General features: G+C 39.7%; 1 protein-coding gene across 10 annotated transcripts in view; it reads left to right on the top strand.

Moving 5' to 3' along the window:
• MCTP2 (multiple C2 and transmembrane domain containing 2) overlaps positions 1–26,000 on the top strand; it is a 257,535-nt gene that overhangs the window by 129,927 nt on the left and 101,608 nt on the right. For all 10 annotated transcript variants that reach the window (XR_005018816.1, XM_036843935.1, XM_036843934.1 and 7 more), the window contains 3 exons: positions 8,416–8,602; positions 11,288–11,381; positions 24,974–25,076. Coding sequence is in view for 9 of the 10 variants with exons in the window: in XM_036843935.1 (XP_036699830.1) it covers positions 8,416–8,602; positions 11,288–11,381; positions 24,974–25,076 (384 nt within the window). In the remaining variant the exon portion in view is untranslated. The remainder of the gene's footprint in view (positions 1–8,415; positions 8,603–11,287; positions 11,382–24,973; positions 25,077–26,000) is intronic.

Raw genomic sequence — 26,000 nt, forward strand, 5'->3', positions numbered from 1 at the left:
TTCTCTGGAACCCTGGGTTCAGGAAGATGCCTTGGGGTCACCCTTGGAGAACGGGGGTCTCCTGAAACCAGAGCATCTCCACTTTTACCTGTGCTCTACATTGGTAGAGCTCCATTCGAGGGAAGAGTTTACTGCTGACAATGAAAGATTGAAAACACTCATCCAGTAGAACGCCTTCATTTTATAGATGAGGAAGTCCAGAGGCCCAGAGAAGTCATGTTTTTCCATCAGCAAGGAATTTAGGGGCAGAAATGGGATGAGCCCCAGCTAACCCGATACATGATGCAGTGCTTTTTCTTTGTAAAACACTTAGCGGAGCCTGGTGCACGGAACGTCAGCTCTTTTTGCTGCTGTTACCCTGTCCCACCTCAGTGGCTCCTCCTGAGATAGACAGGTGGGAGTTTGGAGGCCCAAGCTTCTCAGCAGAGGCACCTTGTCTCATGGGACGGCCGGGCATGTTCCAGGTGCCTAATAAACCTGGCTCTCACCCACCTGATGCCAGCAACATTCCCCAATTATCCTGTGGAAGACACACACACACACACACACTGACAGCTCATGCACACATGTCCAAACACCTGCTAGGAGAGCAGCACTGCCACGGACTGAGACATGGGTGCTTTTCCCTGCACGTGTCGTGGCCCTGGTTACATTGCTTTGCACAGCCCTCTCGTCCCCAGCTCTGTGCTGCTCTAGCAGGTAGTAGCCGTGCTTCCTTGGAGAACTCCAGGGCCAGGTTTGTGTTTTTGGGTACCAAACTAGGTCATGTCACACTCTCCAGCCCAGGAGAGAGGTCTTCCTGTGGTCAATCATTTCACAGATTTTGCCTGTCAGATGCCTTACTAGTCTCCCCCCAACCACCACCCCCCTACACCATGGGGTAACTGAGACACCTCAGAGTCTTCCCAGTGTCTCCCACCCTGGCCACCACTGTGACACCCCAGTGCCCTGCCAACACCCATGGTAGGAGGATCAGAAACTTTGTGCTAGCCAGCAGAGCAGGAATAAGTCACGTAAATGCACAAATGCAGAGAACTCTGTGTCCCAAAGCGTTATCTGAATGGTGGGAATTTGGGCCCCCAGTGATGGATGGCCAGCGTGTTATTTTAGTAGGTGCAGAAAATAATGGCCTTTCATTCTGCATGTCATTGTGCTGTTATGTTTCCTTCACATAATAGGAAACGCTTTTCCAAATGAGTGTTAACTTTCTTTACAGACACAAAGAATAATTGGAGATGTCCCTCTTATGCCATGTTTTGTCATTTGGGTCTTCATTTATTATTTGAGCTATTTCCTGTTTGTAACTTAGACGTATACCTGCCCCAGTGGTCATTCTGTCCTTCCTTTTCATGGATTTTAAAGGATTTTTTTTTTTTTTGGTATCCTTTTCCTTTTTCCTCTCCTAAGGTACAAAAGATAACAAAAGTATCTCTTGGGAGTTGGCTACACAGCATTACCCTGAGTGAACTTCCAGGTGGGGTGAGACTTACCCTGAAATACATACTTCTTGTCAGAGTTAAAAGAGAGATTGTGCTGGCATATGCGTATCACAGACCTGTTACTTACTGTTCCTTCTTATTTAAAAATGTTCACTTACTGTTTTCCTGTTCTTTGTTGTAATTCTAAGGCTCAGTTATTTTTTCTCCCAACTGTTGGGAAATACCTTTTTGCATGAGAAGCGTCTTTGACAATGTTGAATGAGTCATAACTGTCCTCAGACCTGTCTCATATTTTGTGTTTAGATAACACCTTGATGCTAGTAATTTAAAGTTCTGCATGGCCTAAGAAAGTCCTCTGCCAGGCAGTTTGATGTGAGGGAAGGAACACCAGCCTTTGAGTTGTACTTCCTGGGCTGGCTTGTAACCACAGCGTTTGCTAGCTGCGTGACCTTGGGCAGTGACTTTCCTTGTGGTTTTCTATTTGTGTAATGGGGTTTTCCACCAATTTGCAGGTCATCATGGCAATTGGCAACAATGTCTCTTGTTGGTAGCTATTATTATTCCTATTAATTTTGAGATTTTTTTTCTGGATGGTAACTATAGATCCCCACAACATTTGCAACTAAAATTCTGTCATTTAAGTAACTGAAACACTAGTTAAAATTCAGCATATTTTTGTTTCTTCAAAACAGGAGAGACATTTTTTATATTTTTTGGTAGAAGTGAGCCGTCACTGTCTTCTAGGACATGGTGGGAAGGACATTCGTTGACTGGAGATCTGAGCAGTGTCGATTAGCCTGAACAATACTGGGTTTTGTAGCTGTGGACAGAAAGCTGGAGTAGTGGTCAGTCATGTGAAGAGAAATCACGTTGGCATTGGTGGCTTGCTAGCTTGGTGATGGTTCAGGCATGGCCCACCCCCGCCCGGTAGCCAGCCTCCCCTAGGCTCTCCTGAGTCACGGGGAACTTTCTGAAATCCCTTGTGTCATGGTGCACCTGTGGGCTTCCACTGAGCCACAGGTAACTCCTGAGGAAGTCAGGGCTGGTGAGATGAAGGTGCTTGGGCAAATCCAACACCCCTCCCAGACCAGGGTGCCTACTAACTCAGCTGTTTGTTCATGGACCAAAAAAAGCCACTCTTTTGAGTGCATCAGTGGTCTAGAGACAGAGAATTCTTAGGGAGGAGTAAGAAATAAAGCTAAATATAACCTGCCCCAACTTTTAAACAAAATGGCAAGAGTAGAAATACAGATTAACCCCCTTGTCAACCTGTGCCATTTCAACATGATCGTATCATTTTCTTAAAGTATATTTTACATTTCCCTGTGATTCTGGAGATTAATTTGTCACAGAATATTCTAGACTTAATTTAGTTTGGAAACTTGAGAATGAGAATGCACAAGCTCATTTTAACTGGGCTGCCTCAGAGCCAATCCTCAGCCCCACGCGGTGCCTCAGAAAGTGACTCTGACGTGCTACCGGTTTACTGGTGACTCTGGTGCAGAGGAGAATCAGGGCTAGAGGATTTCTTTGGACAGTCTGCACCCCGTGTCGCTGATCTGCTCTTACAGCCAGGCATGACGCAGCCGACAGTTTCTTCCCGTTCACCCCCTTCCTTAGCCTCTGAGATGTACAGCTTTTAAAACTCTAGCACCCTTTTCTTCCCCTTGCATTTAAGTGAAAAGCTGACCAGTCTATAATATAAAGCATAGAATTATGGTAATGAATAAGAGGTTAAAAGCTATCATGGCAAGTGGAACTTAAGCAGGTTTGGCTGACTGATATGGTAAAATTATGTGTTGGAATTAAAACATTAAAATGCGGTGGGATTAATGGAGAAAGACAGGAACAGGAGGTCAGAAACAACGCTAAATCAGCACATTAACTGCCTGTGGGCCAGAGGGGCTGGCTTTAATATATGCAGAGAAAAAAAAAAGCTTGCAGAGAAAAAAAAAAAAAAAAGTAATTTAGTCCTTGTTTCCTCCAGGTGAATAGAACCACAGGCCTTTCAATCTGGGAGGCACCTAGTACATATATTTATTTCCCTTTCTTTAGGTAGGGGAGGAAATAGACACTACAGAATATTTAGTTGGTTAACCAAAAAAACACTGACTTTATAATTTGGAGTTTTTGACTTGGAATTTTATTTTGCCACTGGGATGCATTTGTTTGTTCGTTCATTTTATTGAACAAATGTAGAGCACGTCATGTATCAGACATCCTGCCAAGTGCTGGGGGTTCGGAGGTGGATCCTGTCCTCAGGCATTAGGTTGTGGGCAGCGTCTTGGGGGTGGAAGGGCAGCTTCCTGGAAGAAGAGTCTAAGCTGAGACCTGTAACATGAGTGGTGGTTAGCCTGACAAGGAGGAAGAACTTTCCAGGAAGTTGGGACCACATGGACAAAGGCTTAGAGAGGAGGGAGAACACATTCTGAGAAACTTGAAAGGGATGAGAAGGGTGGGTGATGTCATGCGATCAAACTAGAGAGGAAGGCAGGAGTGAGGTCACAAAACCATCGGATTCCATGAGCTGCAGATGAACAACAGTGGCTCCTGGCTAGACACAGATGCATTAGTGCTCTGCTACTTTATGTTCCTAATGCAAAGCTTGTTATCGTAGTGGAGCTCTTTCGGACTGAATGGTCTAAGTTCTGACTTTGGAATGAGGATTTCCTGGTCACCTAAGGGCCAGCGTGTAGCACCTGCTGAATGATGGCCCAAATGTGGGCCATCCCCTTGCCTGTGAAGTCACACATGATGCCACGGGAATAGACCTAATTTGCTAGTGCTCATTACTCATGTGTTTTACATGGATGCCCTGAGCACGTGTTTTCCACATTGTTTCCTCAGATAGAAGAACAGTTTTATAACTTTTATTGCTTTATCGGTTTTTGTTAACAAACATGTCTTTAGATATCTTGGCCAGAGTCTCGTGGGCTATGGTGAGTTAAAAGTTATTTTTTCTTTTAAATTGTTCTTAGGTCAGTACCTCTTGATACCTTTATCAGTGTGTTTGTACTGTCAGCTACCAACCTGGGAAAAAATTTTTAAATACTTCCATCTCTATAATTCACCACAGCTGAATGATTGGCATTTCTCTAGGTTAGGGGTCAGCAAACTAGGGCCCATGGGCCAAATGCAGATGGCTGCTTGTTTTTGAATAAAGTTTTATTGGAAAACAGTCTTGTTCATTTGTGTACATTGTCTATTACTGCTTTCATGCTACAAGAAGAGAGTTGAGTAGTTGCAACAGAGACCAGGTGGCCAACAAACTAAAAATATATTTACTGTCTTGCCCTTCACAGAAAAAATGGTCTTAGTGCCTATCACTTATAAATGTTGGTGTGGTTTTTAATGATAATTGGAACATTCATTATGAGAGCCTTTTAAACCACATATCTGAAAACTGAGTTTATTTTTCAAAGAAAATTTGCATCCATAGTAGTAAGCTCAGTTTTCATCAGTGCTCATATAAGGTTGCCATTTGGGTAGAGTTTGGGAAGAAACTTAGGGGATACAAAATGGAAGAGAAAGAGAATATATAACAACACCTGTAAAATTCTGGAATCAATGAGTGAGCAAGTATTGTTTTTAAGAATAAGAAGGAAGGCAGGAGGAGGAGGAGTTTTGATTTGCCCAGGAAGCTGGGCTGGATCTCTTCTCCTAGGCATTCTTAGGAGCCAACCCTGCACTTTTCCCGGAACTGGTAACTAAACAGTTAACAGAAAGCCTTGGGAAAGAACAGCAGATTCTGTAGTGCTTCAGTAGCAACAAGAAAGAATGAAGAGACGGAACAAATTATTTAGTACTTTCTCAGGGTAGAATCTGGTACCCTATAGAAAATTAAGGAAGCAGCCCAGAGTCTCCTTTCAAGTTTTTTTATATTAAACATGTCTTTGATGAATATATTTCAGAATGATTATATCTTAAAGATTTTAGAGTATTTACCTTTACTTGAGCCTAAAGAAAGCCAGTTAGTTTACATGATACTTAACCTTTCTTTAGACGATTCAATGAGTATTGTGGTAAAAGTATTCTGAAATTCTGGAATAAAAGTCCTTAAATTTTTTTTTTTTTTTTTTCTTCTACTGCTTTTGCTGATCATACAAGCTAGTTCCTAGCTTGGGGTTAATGTAAATATTTCTTCAGCCTCTGGCTAACCTCCCGAACATTCTGGTTCTCCTTCAGATGTGAGGATGAGCTGAAGCCGTGGGGACTGAGATTGAAACAGAGAAAAATGGGAGGCCTGGAGGAAAGGGTTTTCTATGAGATTCATTTTTTCTTACTCTCGTCTTTCCTTCTTTCTTCCAGAATGTGAAAACGAATGGGGAAGCCAGGTGGATAGAGCAGTTCAGTTCTAGAAAGTTTATAGAAAATCATCCTTAGAGCGGGTGGTTAACACTAGGGAGAAGGTAGCTTTACATTAATTCATAAGACTAAAGACATCAGTGTTTTAAGAATCAATTAATTCATATGATGGGGCAGGGACCCTAAGAAACTGGGTCATAATCTATGTGCAGAAGGATCAAGGTTTAATTTTGATTGACCTGATGCCTATGTATCAATTTAATTTGCTCTTTCAAGTCACTAAGAAAGTAAAAGTAAGTATTTGATTGAATTCACTCATTAGTTAACTGGGACCGTAGAATCCATTAAGTTTGTCCTGAAATCCCCCATCTGGTGTTTATGGGGCTCTTTTATCTGAAATAGGCAAGGCTATGTTCTGTGCAGGGTTTCTTTCTTCATTATCGAAATAATCTTTAAAACTGAGATAGGTGGAAAAGTTTCACAGTGGGCAGAAATGACTGAAAAGTTTGTGAACATGTGTAATTTCTGAGACAAAATTCAATATTTAGTTTGCATTTCATCTGGGATGTGATTCACACTTGTTTAAATTAATAAACTGCTCTGTTCAAGTAAGCTGTGCCTTTAGACAGTCAGGAAGAGAGTGTGCAAAGTTATTGTAAATATGCTAATATTGCTTACAGTCTTTTTTAGATGACTTTTTAGAATTACTGTCAGGTCCGTTTTGAATTATCCAAGAAAAAAATTATTATTGCCTCATTATACATCATTTTTGACTTCCAAATATTATTTGCTCTCAGAGATCCTGTAACTTTTCCTTTGTTCAGGAGATAAATAAAACCACCACCACAACCAAAAGGTAAACTTCAAAGGACAAAAATGCCATTATTAATGATATTAAAATGAATGTGTCATAAATAGGTTATTGCTACTTTGGACTAATGAAGATGACCACCAGAGAAAAGTCTTACAAATTCGGATCATTCATCTTTCCGTAAGAAAGAGGTTTATGAAATGAAAGTGTACATAACAGTGGAAAATATGCTTAGCAAAGTGTTCCTAAGCAGGTGAACTACTGCTATACTTGTTCAGAATTTGCGGGTACTTAGTTTTGTAGAAATGGCACAGTTAAAGCACTTGACATTTCTTTCTTTCCAAGCAAAATTAATTCCCCATTTACATACTTGCTCATGAAATAAAAATATTTACTAACCCCTCTTTTCACAGTAGTGAACTTTAACTTTGAAATATCCCTTATTGTACAGAAAAAAAAATTGTTTTGATTCAAATCCTAGAGGGTTATTTAAAATATATATATATATATATATTTTAACGTGTTTCCAGTAGAAATGATGAATTTCATGCAAAAGATCTAATTGCCACCTCTTCTAGTAACTGGAATCGCTTTTGGTAATTAGGAAGTAAATACCCACATATGTTTAATTTTATAGGTACATATCACTATTAATTCTATTCTGTGGTAAAAGCTGGTATAGACCTTTAATATTGATATTTCTGGGGGAAGGGATTGCAAGCTTTCTTTTAAATTTATTAAACTGGAACTTTTTCCATATCCATGTGGCTCAAAATTGTCGTTGCTTTATATATAAAGTAAGTTTACCTATTTCCTATTATCTGCAAACTTACAAAGTCCATTGATGATTAAGGGTAAGAATCCATTCCTGTCAGACATTCTGAGGCCGTGCTTCCATTTTTTAATAACGTTTTGAATAGTCATCTTATTCAAAAACTAGAGATGGCAAATGAGAATGAAGAACACACACTACCCTCTCTCACTCTACTCAGCCCTGCCTACCTCACCTACCTGCACATAAACAAAGCAAGTGTGGTCCAGGCAATCCCAGACTTTTCGTGTTAAAGCAAATAAATGGCTTAGCACCTCAGCCCCCCCTTATGGGTGTTTGCTTCTGTATTTAAATGCATTTGAGGTTTTCAACATCGCCAGAACATTGACTGTTAAGAGGCGGAAAACATGCAATTGATAGCAGATGGGTGCAGCCTTTTCTGGCAGTGCTGCCGAAATGGGATCAATCAGTAGCACTTCACGCTCCATTTGTCTAACAGAAGCCCACCTGGGGAAATCCTGTGGAACTATGCCTATTAGGAAAACACCTTAACACATTTCTTTAAATAAAAACTCGCCAGTCGGCATTAATCTAGAAGAAAATGGTTTCTCCATTAACCCTCTCCCGCTTGCACAGCTCCTATCTTTTCTTCTTTTTTTGAACCAATGTCTCTTATTCTCTTTGCTGGTAGAAGACCAGCCAAGAGCAGCCCAGAGCAGCCTTCTAGAGCCGGCATCCATAGTGTTGAAACTTGGAAACTCTTTTCTTCCTAGTTCTTGATCTCATCGTTTTTCTGCAGACCTTATTTGTCAAAGATCTGCTGCTTCTCGGTTCATTTGCCACTTTCTCCATGCTGCCTTTTCTTTGTTTTTCTTGATCTCTTTCTCTCCTTCATTCAGGGTGTGTTAGGCTGGGATTGGAGTGTTAGCAGCCAGGGGAGCCCTTGCAACCTTCACCACTCAACCAGCCCATGTCCAGGCAGCGTGAGGTTTCATGGGGAGGATGAAATGAAAATCAGGTGCTTTGGAGGTTCAGCAGCTGCCACGCGTTAATGGCTTTTCTGTCTCTGATTCCTGCAACTTTTCCAGGTGTAAAGTGGATATCTCAGCCCTCCCACTGAAGCAAGCCAACTGCCTGGAGCTGCCGCTGGAGAGCTGCCTGGGGACGCTCCGGATGCTGGTCACCCTCACGCCCTGTGCAGGAGTCTCCATCTCAGATCTGTGTGTGTGCCCCTTGGCAGATCCCAGCGAGAGAAAGCAGATCGCCCAGCGATTCGTGAGTGCTTTGCCTTGCTACACCCCCTCCTGACCCCCACACCCACCCCCACTTGTAAGTTGAAACAAAGTCTATGAATTGAAAAACTGCCTCCAAAGAGGTCTTTGTCCAAAGTTTAATGGTATGTCTCGTAAAACAAGACATCAGCCCTAGAGGTTAATGCATTAGTGAGAAGGTGACAGTAGATTAGAGTTTGCCTTCCTATTTTAAAAGCCAAAAAAAAGGTATTTGATTTTTTAGTATCCTGGATCTCTTTGGAGAAAATTGAAATCCTCAAGGGGGCAAAAGGTTGTTTAGCATGTCTGTATATGTAAATAGGAATTTTATTTTATTTTTTTAATTTTTATTTTGGAATATAGTTGATTTGCAATGTTGTGTTAGTTTTAGGTGTACAGCTAAGTGATTCAGTTATACATATACATATATCCATTCTTTTTCAGATTCTTTTCCCATATAGGTTACTACAGAATATTGAGTATAGTTCCCTGTGCTATATAGTAGGTCCTTGTTGATTTTCTATTTTATATATAGTAGTGTATATATGTTAATCCCAAAATCCTAATTTATTCCTCCCCACCACGTTTCCCCTTTGGTAACCATAAGTTTGTTTTCCAAGTCTGTGAGTCTGTTTCTGTATTGTAAGTAAGTTCATTTGTATCATTTTTAGGAATTTTAATATACGTTCACAAAAGTCGCTTTTTTTAAAACCAAATATTAATGTTTGCCATGTTGTAGATACTTTTCTAGAACCTCTTAAGGTCAAGTGAGGAAGCGCTTGTGTCTCATAAAGCAAAGCCAAGCCGTAGACAGGCACGAAAGACTTATTCCATACTACCCTGAATAAGAGCAGTTTGTGATTTTTGCCTAAGTAGTTGCAATTTGCTTAAAAGTCCACTCAGCATTTTTAAATCAAATGGCTTTGTTCTCGTCATTATTTTTTGTGCTCTGGCTTTCTAGGTGTCTTTATTTGCATTCTCGTTTTATTCCATCTTCTTTGTAAATCAATGCATTTATTTTATTGCCACACACACGAAAGGCACGTTTTAGGAAAGTGGTATGGAAGTGAAGCAAAGATGAATCCCTGTTTAATGGGAATATTATTCTCAGCCTAAACTTCAGTGCCTCCAGACTCCTTCTCTGTGCAGGCGTATTGATTAATTGAATAATCCTTTATCTTCAGGAGTACAAAGCCTAGCCACACATCTTAATGACAACACAAGATTCTGCATGCAAGGTTGAAGTACTCTAAAGAAGTTTTGACAAAATCCACTTTTAATATTCTCTTTGATGACTTTAGTTAAGCAAATGAAAATAAAACACTTCCCCAAACTTTCCCATGGATAAATTGCACAATTTACCAAATTCATGAGGAGTGTCATGCATTTATAAGGTGACATTAGGTAAGATCATAATGACTGCTTTGAATAATGTCTCAGGATTCGAGGAGTACTCATTGAAAAGAGATTTGAAAAGCCAGTAATCAAAATAAAAATATCAAGTGTTTTGTTTTGTTTTGGTTTTTTTTGTAGCTAACGAGCTGACCAGCATGCTAGAGGGAAAGATACTGTGTTACAAGACACAAGTTCCAGACTCCCGGATTTGTTTTTTAGGTTTTAAGAATAGGTAATCTTCAAAGGCATTTTGCCTCTAAATTATGAAAGTACTTTATTTCAGATGTTTCCATCTTAGCTTAAACACTAGTTTTTTTCTGTTTGTTTTTTTTAAGATTGAAAATACTGTTTGAAGAAACAACTTCCAAAAGTTCTTAGGAATGGTGCTTCCTAAGGTTTACGTTAGGCAAACCTTAGCTATTATTAAGCTTTTGTTATTCTTTCCTGAAATGCCTAAATAACAAGGATTTTACTACCCTTCCATAAATCCCTGGGGTCCACTTATCACAGGATTTTAGTTATCTAATGATGACGGAAATACTATATCCAAAGGTTTGAAAGCAGCATCTTTTTCAGCAAATGTGTTTTGGAGGCATGCAAAGAGCATTTATTTGCTTATCTCTTATCTCAGGCACAATTTCTAAAGAATGCAATGTGCGTAGACATCTAAATATTTCTATACATGCTTAAGAATTATCAGTAGATATATTAGAGCTTTGGCACATGCAAACTAAGAATGAAAGTAAATGTGATTACAGAGCAGAACTAGATGCTCAGTCTCTAATAAGCTGGATGTAACATGGACTAGAAAATTCATTCCATTTCCATCCCTACTCTCTTTCTGGTAGTAATAAGTGTCTACGAAGAGTCCAAGTTTAGTCCTCTGATATCCATAAAGTTTGTTCTAACTAGGTCAGAATAATGTTGCCTTTTCGGGTGATTTAAAAGTTTCATTAAAGAGAAAGGGGGAAAAGAGAATGAATGTAGTTCTACACCCATTTTCCCGGTGGGATGTCTGTACTATCACCAGGGGGTGATGTTAAAAGTAGATTGCATGTGCTTTGTAATTTGTTTATTTTGAAAGGGGAGTTAATTAATTCTCAGTCACTTTTAATCTGGTTGCTGCAAATGCCTAAGTTTCCTGTTGACTGATGCAATGTGCATTGGAACTTTTCTTAGCATTGCATGAGATAGATGATGATAAATCTAGAAGGTACTTCCTATAGGGACTTTTTGGCGTTAAACAGTATATCAGAAAGCTATGTTCATTTGTGATCTACTTTTCTCCCCCCAGTGTTTACAGAACTCCCTGAAAAATATGAAGGACGTCGGCATTTTACAAGTGAAGGTTTTAAAGGCGGTAGATCTCTTAGCAGCAGATTTCTCAGGTATAGAAAAGTTTCATCTTTTTATTCATTTTTATTTATTTCCTGCTTTGAAATGATCCGGTGGCAGAGTGAAATGTTTTACTAAGTAGAAGCATGTACAGAGCAATCATACTCTTTCAGACAGAGTCACAGAAGAAAAAAAGGTGCAGACAACAAGTTCTCTCACTTCACATTTTTTGCAAAATTAGCTTTTTCAAGTAATTTTACTACGATTAGATAATGTGCTAGTCCATTTAGCTTTCAAAGATATTTGTGGATGATTCGTGTCATGACTTCTTTATTTGTTAAATGTTTGATGAAGCTTTTCTATAGGACCTCAGAAGACAGATTTGACTTCTTGCCTTTTCTCTTGCAGCGCTGTGTGCCGACAGTGTTTTATTCTTCACAGGGTCCTAAATCTGGCTGGCTGGCACTTCTCTGTAACAGTAACCAAAGTCTTGGCCATGGAACCACTTTGCCATTGCCATTGTTTTATACAAAATTTCTCTTGGTGTTTCACTACCTGGAACTTATAGACAGAGGCTGGAACTGACATGCTTTGTGCTGAATTATGCTTGACTATGAGGAGAGTAATCCAAACGTTCCAGTGTATGATCAGAGGATGCCTCTCCACTCATTGCCTCATTGCTGAATTACCCCCTTGTACTGACTAACAATTTAAGCACCTATATGACAGATGCTATTTACCAAGTAAATTGATGAATATGAAGGCTATTATACAACATGGATCTATCTATTAATGCAGTAGTGCATTTTTGTTGTTGTTGTTATATCATAATTTTAGAATGTGGTCTACTCCCTGTATTTGTGTAACCTCTGAACTTCTGAGTTTGAGGTAGCTCAAACTCTGGAAAAGAGAATGTTAATTAGAAGCACTTTATATTACAAAAATGATGGGATATATGAACTTAGTTTTAAAAAAAGAGTTCTCCCCACCCTCCTTCAAAAAATGAACCAATGGAAATCACTACTCTATAAGCCCCCCCAAATAAGGTGATCTCAATTTCAAGGAAATGCCCAGTGAGTATATCTAAAAATGCTTTTTCAGCCAATATGAATATATTAATTCTCAGGGTTGTGGATGAAATACTTCAGTAATGACTTGTAATATTCATCAGTTTACTTGCAAATGTTTATATAGTCTTAGATTGATTTAGAAATTTTCCTTTTGAAACTTACAGTTTATGAAAACGCTTAATTCAGACGTTTCATGTGCCTTTAACAGAAGTAGTTTTGTCATCACTAAAGCACATGTAGAGTTATCGACCAGTTTTCCAGAGCAAATTGTGTTTTACTTTCATCTCAGTGTTTAGATACAACACTGTTTGAATCTGTGATTGTTGATGTCTCAGTAAACGTTGTCTCAGGCCCCAATAACTCATTTATGCTTTCAAGCAGTATTTTCAAATATTCTTTCTGTAGTTGTATATTTTGTGTTTGCCAGGAACTAATTGAAATGCATTAAACATTTTTTTTAAAGGCTTGTGTACAACTACATCCATATGTGGAAATACTTTTAAAAAACTTACCTTATTTTATGCTTCCTATCAGGTGACTTCCATAAAGCACCCCCAAAACTAGGATTGTTGGAGGTTGTTTCAGGCCAATCTGAATTCTCCAAAGAGTACTTTGACTATTAAAGTGTATAGGAGAGAAACCTGGAAAATGGAAGTTTTTATAAAGATCAGACGATAAGGCAAAACCCACTTTTCAGAAGAATAATTTTGGGGCAAAATGCTACCATTTTGTCATTTTCTTTATATTCAAGATATTCAGTAGATAGTTTTGGAGTGGATGAAGGTGGTGAGTACCTGAGGATTCCATTAACAAAAAGCAGTGGTTAGAAACCAAATAATGCTAAGCGATTTAGCTAAATGCCCTGGTGTTTTACTATCTCTGTATTATTTACAAGAAAATCATCACTCTTCTGAATTGAAGCAAAGATCCTTGTCATTAGCTAAACATGTCTTTAGACCATATCGATCTTTATTCTTAGAATCAAATTTCACAGTCTAATGATCTTTATAGGTTGGTAGGCTCATCCAGTCTGTTCCAAACCAAGGTGTTGCTTTAGGGCAACAAAGTGGACCTAATCCACAAGAGTTGTAAAGTAACTTTTCTATGTGAAAAAAGAAGTGGATTCAGGTTGCTGTGAGGTAGCAGTAGAGATGTAATTAATGCCTCCAAGATGTTAACGATCATATGATACAGTGGCGACTCATACATTATTGCTGTTATTATCGTTACCAATTCACTTGATATGCAGAAAAAAAAAAATGCCAGCTTCACTTGATCATGGATCAGAAGAGGTACTCATCATTGCCAGTGCCAGAAACATTTAAGAAATAAGTAACTATTTATACCCAGCATTTTCCAGTCAGCCTTGCTTTTTACAACTGAGTGTTTCATGGCACTTGCTCAGAGAACAAAATATTCACTCCTGCAAATTAAAAAGAACTGCATTTACTCTGAATAACCAGGCACATTCTCAAAGAATGGTGGTCGTTTTAGACAGTGCAAAAGGGAACTTTCCAACCTTCCTACTTTTTTTCTTGATAGTTTCTTTTTTTTTTTTTCTGTAATTATTTCTTTCTTGAAAACAATACCAAATAACCATAATAACTGATGCTTCAAGTTAGATTCAGGGACTCTGATAAAACAAAAGTCCATGGGAGCAGATCTTGGCAGTGGTCCATATGGAGGTGAAGGTTACGGTGTGCAGAGTGCAGGGACCTTTTGTCCTAGAGGAGAAATGAAAGCACTTGGCAGCCCTGCGATCAGTGGTTTGCCAATTTTAAAGTTATCTATATTTTTGCAAGTAGCAATTAGAAAAAGAAAATATCAGTCACTTATGCTGATCGGATCAAAGTTAGGTGGATATTCCTCATGAGTGGTTATTGATGTTATGATTATGTAGCCATAAAAATAAATTAAACCTGGGGGAAATTGAATCCTCATTACTTTGCTAGCATTTTAGAACATTGGAATAATATATATCATATATATACATTATATATATACATGCACTAAGGTGAACTTCTTTGCAATTAAACATTTAACTTTTTTATATAAAGAAAAAAATTAGTGTAGCTTTCCAAATGTTATAAGATATTAATAACCTAAATCTACATATGTTACCAATATTAAGATATTTATAAAAGAGAAAGGCTTCGGTGTTCTAATGTGTAGAAAAGATAATTTATTATTTTTTCAAACTAATTCATTCTTTTCTAAATATGCTATTTTATTGTGTGATTGAACCTACTCTAGAATTAATAAATTTAAATTTATATATAGCTTGGCATTTTTGTGTGTGTATCTGACATTTGTTTGTATATAAGTGAGAAGACTTCTTATTTTAAAGAATCGGAGGTAATTAACTTCTTTTGCGGTCCATCCCTCTAAAATTGGTGAAAGATATTTTAATGTTCTCTACAGCCAATATGAGATATGGATAGCCATACACAGTTATTCTAATAGAAGAGCCTGTCAGATATTTTTATTAAAGCATTTGTCTCACAAACACCTTGTGTCCAATGTAACCTAAAATTTTTAAGTAATAGGTTATCCTGTCTGATGTCAGTTCTTCTGTAGTAAACAAGGCCATAGCCTTGATTCACAAAACAGATGATAAATTGTACTTTGAAACTCAAGGTGAGCATAGCTGTTTGTAATGTTTAATGAGACCAACATACTTCACTCAGCTGCCGCTAGTCTTAGAACTCAGCTGTTTTGAGAAGAAAGCAATAAAAACCAAACAAAAACAATGCAGAGTTTGTTTCATAGGCTATAAAAAGGTAATCAAGTAGATAATAGGTAAACAGAAAAATAGTTAGGGAACTGAAATATTTTCTGATCAGAATTGTATTTCAGTACAAATGGCAATGCTTATCTTACCTATTGGGAGATCCACCAGTGAAGAGTAGGAAAGTATTTACTGTGTTCAGCGCATACACGGAGAAATGTTCTGGATAGCCTTGTTATAATTGATAGAATATTGCGGGGAAGCTTCCAGAATTGTACGACGGAGGGGCTCCTTCGGTGTATCAGTACTGAAACCATCACGGCCTCTATTTGCATAACGCACCTGCCAAAATTCAGCACTTAGTCAGTGACCCTTCTTTTATATTCTTAGAATCAAAATGTGGGTTTCACACATCTTCCTCCCTACTAATTAAGCTTTCTATATATTAATTTTGTTCTAAAAGAGTTCTTATATATTAACACCCTTCTCCTTAAGGAATCTTCCAGTGGCAGGATGGGTTCTTCTTTAGTCTCCCTCCACTTTATTCCTCCACCCTGTTAACACCACCAAGATGACCCTAGCCATTAAGTATTCTGACGTAAAATAGGGGCGGTAGAAGCTTAGGAGAGTTTTCTTTACCTCGTCATGCCAGTAGTGGCAAAAGAGCAAGGAGAACAGCATTGCAAGCTCACCTCCATATAGGATGATAGTAAGTGTTCTAACAACATAGCATAATAGGGTGTGGGTCTCAATAGCCCTTCTTTTGGTAGCACAATCCTATCTTAATTTTTCATGTTCCTGTCATAATACGCTGTATGTCATGATGAGAAGCTGGGGAATTATCAGGAGGCAACGAAGGAGCAAAACTGGAAATACCATCTTTCCTCACAATTTGGAGTTACTGTTCTCCAGGGGTCTTTTTTATCATTGCGATTTTTTTTACTTTCTGCCATACAAAACCCACCCATAAAACGCAAAAATTTTCCAAATATATCTGGATTTTTTTGATTTCTTGGCTGTAAGATTGTCACTTGGACCCTTTCTCTGTTTCCAATGTTAGTAAGACAACTACCAAATTAACAGAATCTTGTAATTAGAGAATCTTTATCAGAGGAATGGAAAAGACTATGTTTTCAAGCAAAAAATATGGGTTACGGGGAGGTAGTCTTATGTGATAAATAAGCATGTCAGGGGCCATAACAGTGCCTGATCCAGGAGAACAAAGACACATTTAATTCAAGAACGCCATACTTCTTTTCAGGGAGCCCAGTGTAGTTTTCCAAATGCTTTTTGAGTTTGTCTTAATTTAAGAAAAGTCACCTTGGTGTGTGGATCTAGTGATCTTCAAGAAATGTTCATTGAGCATCTACTACAGATCAGACACACCTACCTGTAGGGAGCTTGTGATCACTTCACTCTTCCTCCTCTAGGGGGCAGTGAGTATCATTGATGTGGGTGAGGACCTTGCTCAAAATTGGGTGGCATTTTCAGTTGAGTGGTTCCTTGGCAATGCCATTAGGAGGAGCTCTGTTCCACACGCAGGGTTGCTCTCCCATGACTGGTAAAGTTCTCCATTCATTCATTAAGTACACGATCCCTTTCCAAGAGACTGAAACTCATGCTTTGGGTAAATTAATATTCAGTTCAATAATTTATTCACTGAAGATGAAAATTATTCCCCATTTTATTTGCTCTTTATTTTTATGGTAGCTGCCTTTCATTTTAATCCCCATGTATTATGGTATAGAAGTTGTATAGAAACAGATGTGTAAATCTTGGTTCTACCACATACCAGCCTTGGGTCCACTTAAGCCTCCAGCTTCTCATGGGTATTTTGAGAGTTAAATCAAAACCTAAATGAGCATACCTGACACATATTACATGCTCAATAAATGCTATTCCCATTCTTTATTAAATTTATTTTTTTAGAGTATAGTTGACCTGGGGAATTTCACAGGTTATTGTCTTCTTGGTATTTTGTTTATGATTTCTCTAATTTTAAATAATGTTGGAAATATCAGTGTTGCTAATCACTTTTAGCTCTTCAACCACTTTTAGAAATCTATAGTTACCACTCTATGATGTTTGTTTCTTTTTGTTTCTGTTTCTATTGCCTGATAAAAGTGAAGAAAAAACATGCTTCATGGTAGGAAAATTCTCATACTTAAACCAGTTTAGTGCTTGTATTCACATTTTGATAATATGGATAATAGTTTTATCGATATAAAATGCTTTTATGAGCTCATTAATTTTTTGTTGTATATAAAAGTGCTGTTTTGAGAAACTGTTGACCAAAATACTGCAGTTAGATACCATATTATAGCATAGAAATATTCCAGCCATATGCTGTAATACTGATGTTTGAGTAGTTTCTGTAAATTATAACACTAGCTTTGTTTTCTGTTGTTTTGGTTTTTTTTTGAAACATAAGACTGCTTGTATCAAAAGAGAAATAAAATAGTCCTATGGTTGTTGTTCGTTGGGAATTTTAAGTCACATGTCCATTTTCTAGTTTGTTTTCATTGTCTGCTGTTTGAAGCTATATTCGTAGCAATACGTCCCCTCTTAAAGATGCCCCATTTTCAAAGGGTTGACTGTAATTGAATTTCTAGGAAGCTCAGCCATAGTGATTTAGTGCTCTTAATTTTCATGAGAACCTCATGGCTAGATGAGCCCAAATCAAGACCAACTTTTCAAAAACACGTAAAAAACGATACAAATCTGCCTTGGCAGGCCATCTGCTTTAGCAGCCTGCCAAGGAACATGAACTCTAGTTGATGTAAAGTTTGGGAGTTTATCAAAGATTTAGCAGTTTGTAGCTTACTGGTACCTTGTGAGTGAATGAGTTCAGTTCATTGATTAACAGCTGATCTTAGTGGCTGGCTTCTTAGTAAGATCTTAATTTACTCAGCCAGTATACCTCCTCTGTGTGTGAGCCTGTGGTGGGTCCTGGTGACATGGTGGGGGAGAGGAATTGGTCCCTGCCTTCACATGGAGTGACTGCTAAACCAGTGACATCTAATGACAATGATACTGTCAAGGTCAAGAACAGGTGTCAAGGTTCATTAAAGGGACACCTGACTGGTGTTCCTGCAGGAAGTGATGTTTTAGCTGAGGTGTCAGGCATAAGGAGGAGTTAGCACAGTAGAGCTGAAGGAAAAGCAGTTTTCAAATGAGGGAACAGCATGTTCCAAAGCCTGCAGGGCTTTCCCCAGACATGCAGAAAAGCAAGTGAAACTGGAGAACAGAGCAAGGGGACCCTCAGGGGCCAGGAGGCTACTGTATTAGGTGGGACTGGATTATATAGGAACATGGGGTCCAGGTGAAGAAGTTAGAGACCTTTTTAAGTAGGGAACTGATATGATCCGATATGAACTTAAATACAAGTTTATTCTGGTGGCTGCGAAGAGCAAGGATTTTGGGGGTGCAAGACTGAAAATGGGGAGATGTTAGGCAAATTCAGTGGATGATGGTGCTTTATGGAGCTTGAGTGGTGACAGGGGAATGGAATTAGAAAAAGGAAAAATTCTCATGTCATCAGTTCTTGTTTGTTCTATTTGTGCTAGAATATTACAACATCAGAAATTTAGTTAAAAAACATTTCAGCAATGGTGTCCTCTTCCTTTGCGGACCTCACAGTCCTAAGTGAGACCTGTCTGTCCCCAGCTCTGGACGTCTGCCACGGTGAAGCGATCTGTCCTCATCTGCAGGATGCCACTGAGGCCATTGTTTGGATTAGAGATGCTTGCAACCCACTCAGGAAGGCAAGAGATACTTGAAAGTTAGGTCCGGAAGGAATAGAGATCAGTGTTTTCTCTTTCTTTAAAATCCGTCTCACAGCCCAGCACAGTACTTCACACATTTTAGGAAACCATAAATTATTTGTTGAAGGGAGGAGCAAGCATATCATACGTGTGGCATTATGATACCCAAACTAATGATCATAGGAGATTGAGTGGGGAGCTCCCTGGAGTTTAGGGTGGCAGAGAAAGTTCCATGCAGATGATGCATCTTGAACTAGGCCTCAGAGGTTAGTTGGTCCTTTTTTTTTCTTTTTTTTTTTTTGGAGAGGAGTGGGGCTTGGGAGAGCATTGCAGGGAGAGGCCATTCCACATGCAATTAGGAAGCATGACAGAGCCCCGTACCTCTGTGCTGGTCAGGGGTGGGGCCCAGACACGCCGACTTGATAAAGGTTAGGGAATAGGAGATAGATCAGCATGGATGGTGTGGGATAAGTTGTCAGAGAACACAGAGTTTCAGGATGAACACTAGAATTGGCTCCAATATGCAAAAGTAAGTTTTATCAACAAACGGTTGGGGACAAGAATTGAAGGGAGAGATTTTGGAAATGAAGTCTGGAATGGCTGTTGTCCCCACTCCCACATCCGCCCCTAGCCTGAGCTATAATGCTCCACAGTTAGCTTCAGGAATTACCTTCCTCTAGAAATTCTTGCCCCTTGTGTTGACAGTCTTTGGTGGCTCCTGGCTGCTTGATAAGTAAAAAGAAATGAAATTTTTAAAAAAAAGCACCAGTCATGGCCTTCCAGGCTTCCAGCCAGTCTCTTCCTTTATCCACCCATATCTTATATTTCCTGATCACCACTATTTAGCTGTATGTATGCATATATATGTATCTATATCTGTATCTATCTATCTATCTATCTATCTATCTATCTATCTATCTATCTATCTATCTATCTACTTAATGAATGTTAGGCTCCGATCTGTCCCTATCTCCTCAGCAAGGACCTACCCATTTCTTTTAACCAAATCAGCCTCCTCCTAAACCTTGCTTAGAATTCACCTCCACTGTGAAATCTTTCTGGACTTTAACCAACCAAATTAAATGTCTCTGAACTTTAGTCTTCTCATCTGCAAAATGGCACAGACATACCTTACCCCATAGAATGGACGTGAAGATTAAAGGAGAACCTGCGTGAAGCATCGTTTTCTGCACAGAGTGGGAGGAGCCTGGCTCCCTCCAGCCAACACCCATCACCAGAGCCGGAAGTCCCCTGCTGCCTTCTGTCACTGGGCCAGGACACTCTTCACAGGGCATGAGAGGGGCACGCATACCTTGGTTGTGCCTGCATTGGGCCCCTTAAATGAAATACAGGGCTAAATACAGAACAGAGATGTACAGGTGTGCAGTTGAAAATGGGCAAGGAAAATATACAGTTGGAGATCACAGAGGGGAACAGCTTAGTCCTCTGGCAGAGGGTGTGAGTGAAGTTTTCACTGGAAAGGTGACATTTGCTGAAAAGCATGATTATTATGAGAGTTCCTTGAAGGTGATGACTTGGTCTGTGTACATTGGGACCGGCCTGGTTCAGTGCCAAGAGCAGAATGGGCGCTTAATAAATATTTATTGGATGAATGATTTGACCTCTAAAATACTTTTATTGCTTGTCATTCAACTTCTGTAACTAATATAAAGGTAAAATTATTTAAACGAGGAACCTCCACTTGCCATTCAAGGAATACAAATGAATTTTAACGTGCTGTTCAAAAATAACAAAGGCTATTGAGAGCAAGGCGCTAAAACACCACCCGACCGTGAATCTGAATCGCTAGTGGTATAGCCGTGTCAAGGTGACACGGCATCTGGATGTAGAAGAGGTGGTCTAGATGTTTTACCTGTACAAACAGGTGGAGCAAAGAGCAAAAGTGCAGACCCAAGTGTATATATGTCACTTTGTCTGGTACTGTTTGCTTGCTACTCTTGGGAAACATTTGTGATGGGAGATCGTTTTATCATGATTGAATAAAAATACTCATGATTTAAATTTTTTTGAAAGTCCCTCTCTATCTGGAATCTTTGAAGGGCAAGAGATCAATCCTAAAGTGAATATACATTACTCTATAAATGTGTTAATGTCTTCGCTTCTTCTTCCTCCTCTCTGCCTGTTTACACTGTAATATTAATAAATGCAGCATTTTAATGAGCTTTGAAGGAATTATCTTCAGAGAGTCGGCGCAGTGTGTTCCTTGGAGACACACAACTGAAGTTCCCAGTTCCTGGAAGGAAGGCTGTTCCTTCTTAGCTGGGATAGCGGAGGAGTGTGCTGGAGAGACGGGGGGTGGGCAGGGCTCAGCGCACCTGTGCAGGCACAGGCCCGGACCCTCTCCACGTCGCTGTGGAGGAACCCCCGGGCTTTCATTACAAGTCTCAGACGGCTCCCCCCGAGCCAGTGCTGGTGGGATGTCATGTCAGTGTCACCTCCCAACAGTCTGACAAACGGTTAAGTAGCGGTTTCAGCTTGGGTTGGGGAGCTGAGCATTGTCTACCTGAGTATGAAGCTGAGAACATATGTGTTCTTTCATGTTCATGTTCTTTTCATGTTACTCGAGAGATGTCATGACCTTCTGCACTGTCACCCAACCCCTACCTTGTGCCCCGTGAAACACAGTCCCAGAGTTAAACTGCCTTTTGAAAAAAAATGAAGTGTAGTGAATTTACCGTTTTGTGTTAGTTTCAAGTGCATAGCAGAGTGATTCAGTTATATGCATATGAATCAGATTCTTTTCCATTATAGGTTATTATGAGATATTGAATATAGTTCCTGTGCTATCCAGTAGGTCCTTGTTGTTTATCTGTTTTATATAGTAGTGTGTTAATCCCAAATTCCGAATTTATCTCCCCACCTCCATCCCCTTTGGTAACCGTAAGTTACCAAAGTTTCCTATGTCCCTGAGTCTATTTATATGTTGCAAATAAGTTCATTTGTATCAAAATTTTTTTAACCAGCTTTACAACAAATGCTAAAGGAACTTATCTAGGCAGAAAAGAAAAGGCCACAAATAGAAACAAGAAAATTACGAAATGTATCATTTTTTTTTAGATTCCGCAAATAAGTGATATCATGTGATATTTGTCTTTCTCTGATTTAGTTCACTTAGTATGATAATCTCTAGGTCCATTCATGTTGCTGCAAATGGCATTATTTCACGTTTTTATGGCTGAGTAAAATGTCTTAAAGAAGCAAGACTTTTTACAGATGCAGATGGATTTGTGTGTGTGTTTGATTTGGGCTGCCCAACATCTGAAACCCCTTCTAGGTTTGGGGTGCTTCTCATCGAATGTTTTGGAGAAGGGCTCAGAGCCACTTTCATGTGGTAGAAAGCCACTGTGTACTCCCTTTCTGAGCCCTGGAAGTTAGGGCATGAGGATTTGCTAGGCAGGGGCAGTCCCTTTACATCTACATCAAGTGAGGCAAAGAAGCGGGAGTGGAGAATTCATATTAGAAGCAGCTACATTTAGGGTCCGGGGTCGGAAGTGTCAGTGGGGCCAGTTTTCCTGGGAAGCAGAGGCCACGCCAGACTTTTCCTGGGGTGAGAGATTGACTGAGATTCTGTGCCTGAGTATCCCTCAGCATTCTTTGGTTTCTAGTGATTTTTCCAGCCTGATTTTCCAATCTGTGGTCTGATCCTGAGAGCTGCTTGCTATTATTTTAATAAATTCCTTTTCTGCTAAATTTAGACAGGGATCATTTCCATTGTTTGTAAGTGACGACCCCAATGCATTCATCTGTGTCCATGGCTTGATCACTGTCTGCTGGCCACTGAGATAATAGCCTTGACTTAAAAGCTTTGGCCAGGCATCCAAGTGTCCAGGCCACTAGTCAGTTGAATGGAATCTCCTATTTAACCCTGACTCTTAGCCATACAGCTGCTCTTCTTTTCTTCCTGTTTTGAAATATCATCTTCATGCTGGCTCCTGCACATGTGTCTCTCTAATGACTTGCAATACTTCAGAACTCCTGGTTATTAAGTGAATTAGATGTAGGTTCAGTGACCTGAACGGTAGGCCAGTAGGTCAAGTGGCCTGAGCACTGTCTGAGTTAGGCCCTGGTCTGGGATTCCTTGGCCATTTGTTGGAGGCACATCTGTCCTTTTGCCCCCAATTAATTTAGTACACACCGCTTTGTAAAGCGCCAGTGTGCGCAGAGGTAGGCCATGTGTTCATGTCCTGAGAACGTTAGAGACCCTGACGGTTTCAACTCTGGATCCCTCTGCCAAGCCCAACGGAAGGGGAGAGACTTCTTATGCGGTAACTTTCTGTGTTCCCCTTTGGATTCAGGGTTTTCTAATCTTTTTATTTTTTTCTTTTGGAGGCTGTGTGAGGTAGGGGGGAAGAAGAAGAGGTGAGATGGGAGAGAAGTAAAGGTTAAGCTTCATTATTTTTTAAGATAAAAACTTTGAACTTAACCTTATGAAATTAGACTTCTGCATGTGTCTGAGCACCAAAAATGTCCCATGTGTATTCTCACCATTTACTAAATATATAAGATCCTATGTGTGTGTGGCCACTCACTCCAGAGCAGAGTTTTAACTCCTAAATAGCCATGGTTACACTTTTTCTCATTTCTCTTATCACCTCGTAGAAGCATGTAAGTTATCATAGACTTCCAGTTGTAAACGAGTAACTATATTCACTCAGGGACTTCCCTGGTGGTCCAGTGGTAAAGAAGCCGCCTCTCAATGCAGGGTATGCGGGTTCAATCCCTGGTCAGGGAACTAGGATCCCACATGCCGCGAGGCAACTAAGCCCGCGCGCCACAACTACTGAGCTCGTGCGGCTCAACGAGAGAGCCCGTGTGCCGCAAACTATAGAGCCCATGCGCTCTGGAGCCCGAGCGCCACAACTAGAGGGAGAAAACCCGCACACCGCAACTAGAGAGAAGCCCGCGTGCCACAGCGAAGAGCCTGCGCGCCGCAACGAAAGATCCCGCGTGCCTCAACGAAGACCCCGCGTGCCGCAGCTAAGACCCGATGCGGCCAAAGAAAGAAAAACAAATTATATTGGCTCAAAGAGAATTTAGGAAGGAAACAGAGATGTGCTTCTGTTTTAAAACAAAACACAAACTTGGACTCTCTCACGTGCCACATTGACACCTGCTCTTGTGAAACCAATGTTGCCACTGCTCTCAAGGCTGCATCTGGGTTGTGTGTCAGTCCCAGTCCAATAAGTGTGCTGACACCTATATGTCTGTCCACCTCCCAAATTCCCACACAGGGCTTACACAGCTTGCTGAAAAGAGAGGCTCATGTTCAATCTTTTAGCAAGCACAATTTTTTTTAATTGAAGTGTAGTTGATTTACAGTGCTGTGTTAATTTCTGCTGTACAGCAAAGTGATGGTTGTACATATATATATATATATATATATATATATACATACTTTTTCATATTCTTTTCCATTATGGTTTATCACAGGGTATTGAATATACAGTAGGACTCTGTTGTTTATCCATTCTATATCTAATAGTTTGCATCTGCTAACCCCAAACTCCCAATCCATCCCTCCCTTACATCCCCTCCCCCTTGGCAACCACAAGTCTATTCTCTATCAGCAAGCCCAATTTTATTGTTAACAATATGTGGAATCTAAAAAATGATACAAATAAACTTATTTACAAAACAGAAACAGACTCATAGATTTAGAAAACAAATTTATGGTTACCAAAGGGGAAAGGTGGGGTGAGGGATAAATTAGGAGTTTGGGGTTAACATATACACACTACTATACGTAAAATATGCAGTCAACAAGGACCTACTGTATAGTACAGGGAACTCTACTCAATATTCTGTAATAACCTAAATGGGAAAAGAAGCTGAAAAAGAATAGATATAGGTATGTGTATAACTGAATCACTTTGCTGTACACCTGAAACTAACACAGCATTGTAAATCAACTATACTGCAATATAAAATTTAAAAAAAATAATAATAATTGGAAAAAAGTGCATGACTTTTGTTCACTTTGCCTCTTGCCACTTTTGAGATTCACTTGCTTCTGACCAAGGAGATTCCTTTGTCTCTGACCCACGTCTGTGTTCTTTTTACAGGGAAGAGCGATCCCTTTTGCTTGTTGGAGTTGGGAAATGACCGACTTCAGACACATACCATTTACAAAAACCTCAACCCTGAGTGGAACAAAGTTTTTACATTGTAAGTACTTTAGCCCCTGGAATATCAAAGAGCAGCTTTAACTCAGAGACCAATTATCCCTGATATGTTTGGGGCAGTCTGGGGCTCTTGAGTGGAACTTTCTGTCCATTTTTATGGGCAAAGAGTGAAGTTTATTGTTTTTCTTTTTCTGAAAACCTTTTATGCTTTCATTTTATAGAGTATAGTGTTAATAATAGAAGAGACCATTTGGAACTGCAAGGGAGTGTTATAGGAGAGGCATTTGTAAAGTAGGTCTTTTAGTGACTAAATTAATCTGTGAGTAGAAGGAAGCTTCCATAAATCCAGAGTAATTCACTCCTGGGTTCAAGGAAATTACAAATGTAGACCTGTCTTTAATTCAAGGAGCTTGTATGGTACAACATTATTTTAATATCTGAAGGCTTGTATTCTGGCCAGAGTCTTTGGAACATATAGATTATCTGCAATTCCTCAAGGACTCCCAAAGGCCTCTTATGTTCCAGCTTCTCTGAATGACCTGCTCCGTAGTGATGCTCACTTTTCAGACTCAGGCATTTAGGAGGCTGGGTATATTCCTAGTTTGCTTTAGATTCCAAGGCGCCTGGCCATCAAGGGGGAGGCCCCTTTTTCAATTTGGGTGAAATGGTGGTACACTGGCCTCACAACACTGAAGAAATGCTCTGTCTGTGCTTATAACTGGAAGAATATAGTTCGTATTGAATGCAGTTGGTGGTTCCCAAGCAGAAAACTTCCCAAGGATCTATGAGAAGAGGATGTACTGTGCTAAGCAGGTTTGCTAATTGCCATATGCAAGTCTCTGGTTTGGTCAACACCCTGCCAATGACCATGGCTCCGTGTTTCATTGTAGCCAATGTCTGGCTTCTGGTCAACATAAAAACTGTTTACCAGTATGTAAATATGCATAAGACTTTTAGTACTCTGTGT

Source organism: Balaenoptera musculus, chromosome 2, assembly GCF_009873245.2.
Source record: "Balaenoptera musculus isolate JJ_BM4_2016_0621 chromosome 2, mBalMus1.pri.v3, whole genome shotgun sequence".
NCBI lineage: Eukaryota > Metazoa > Chordata > Mammalia > Artiodactyla > Balaenopteridae > Balaenoptera > Balaenoptera musculus.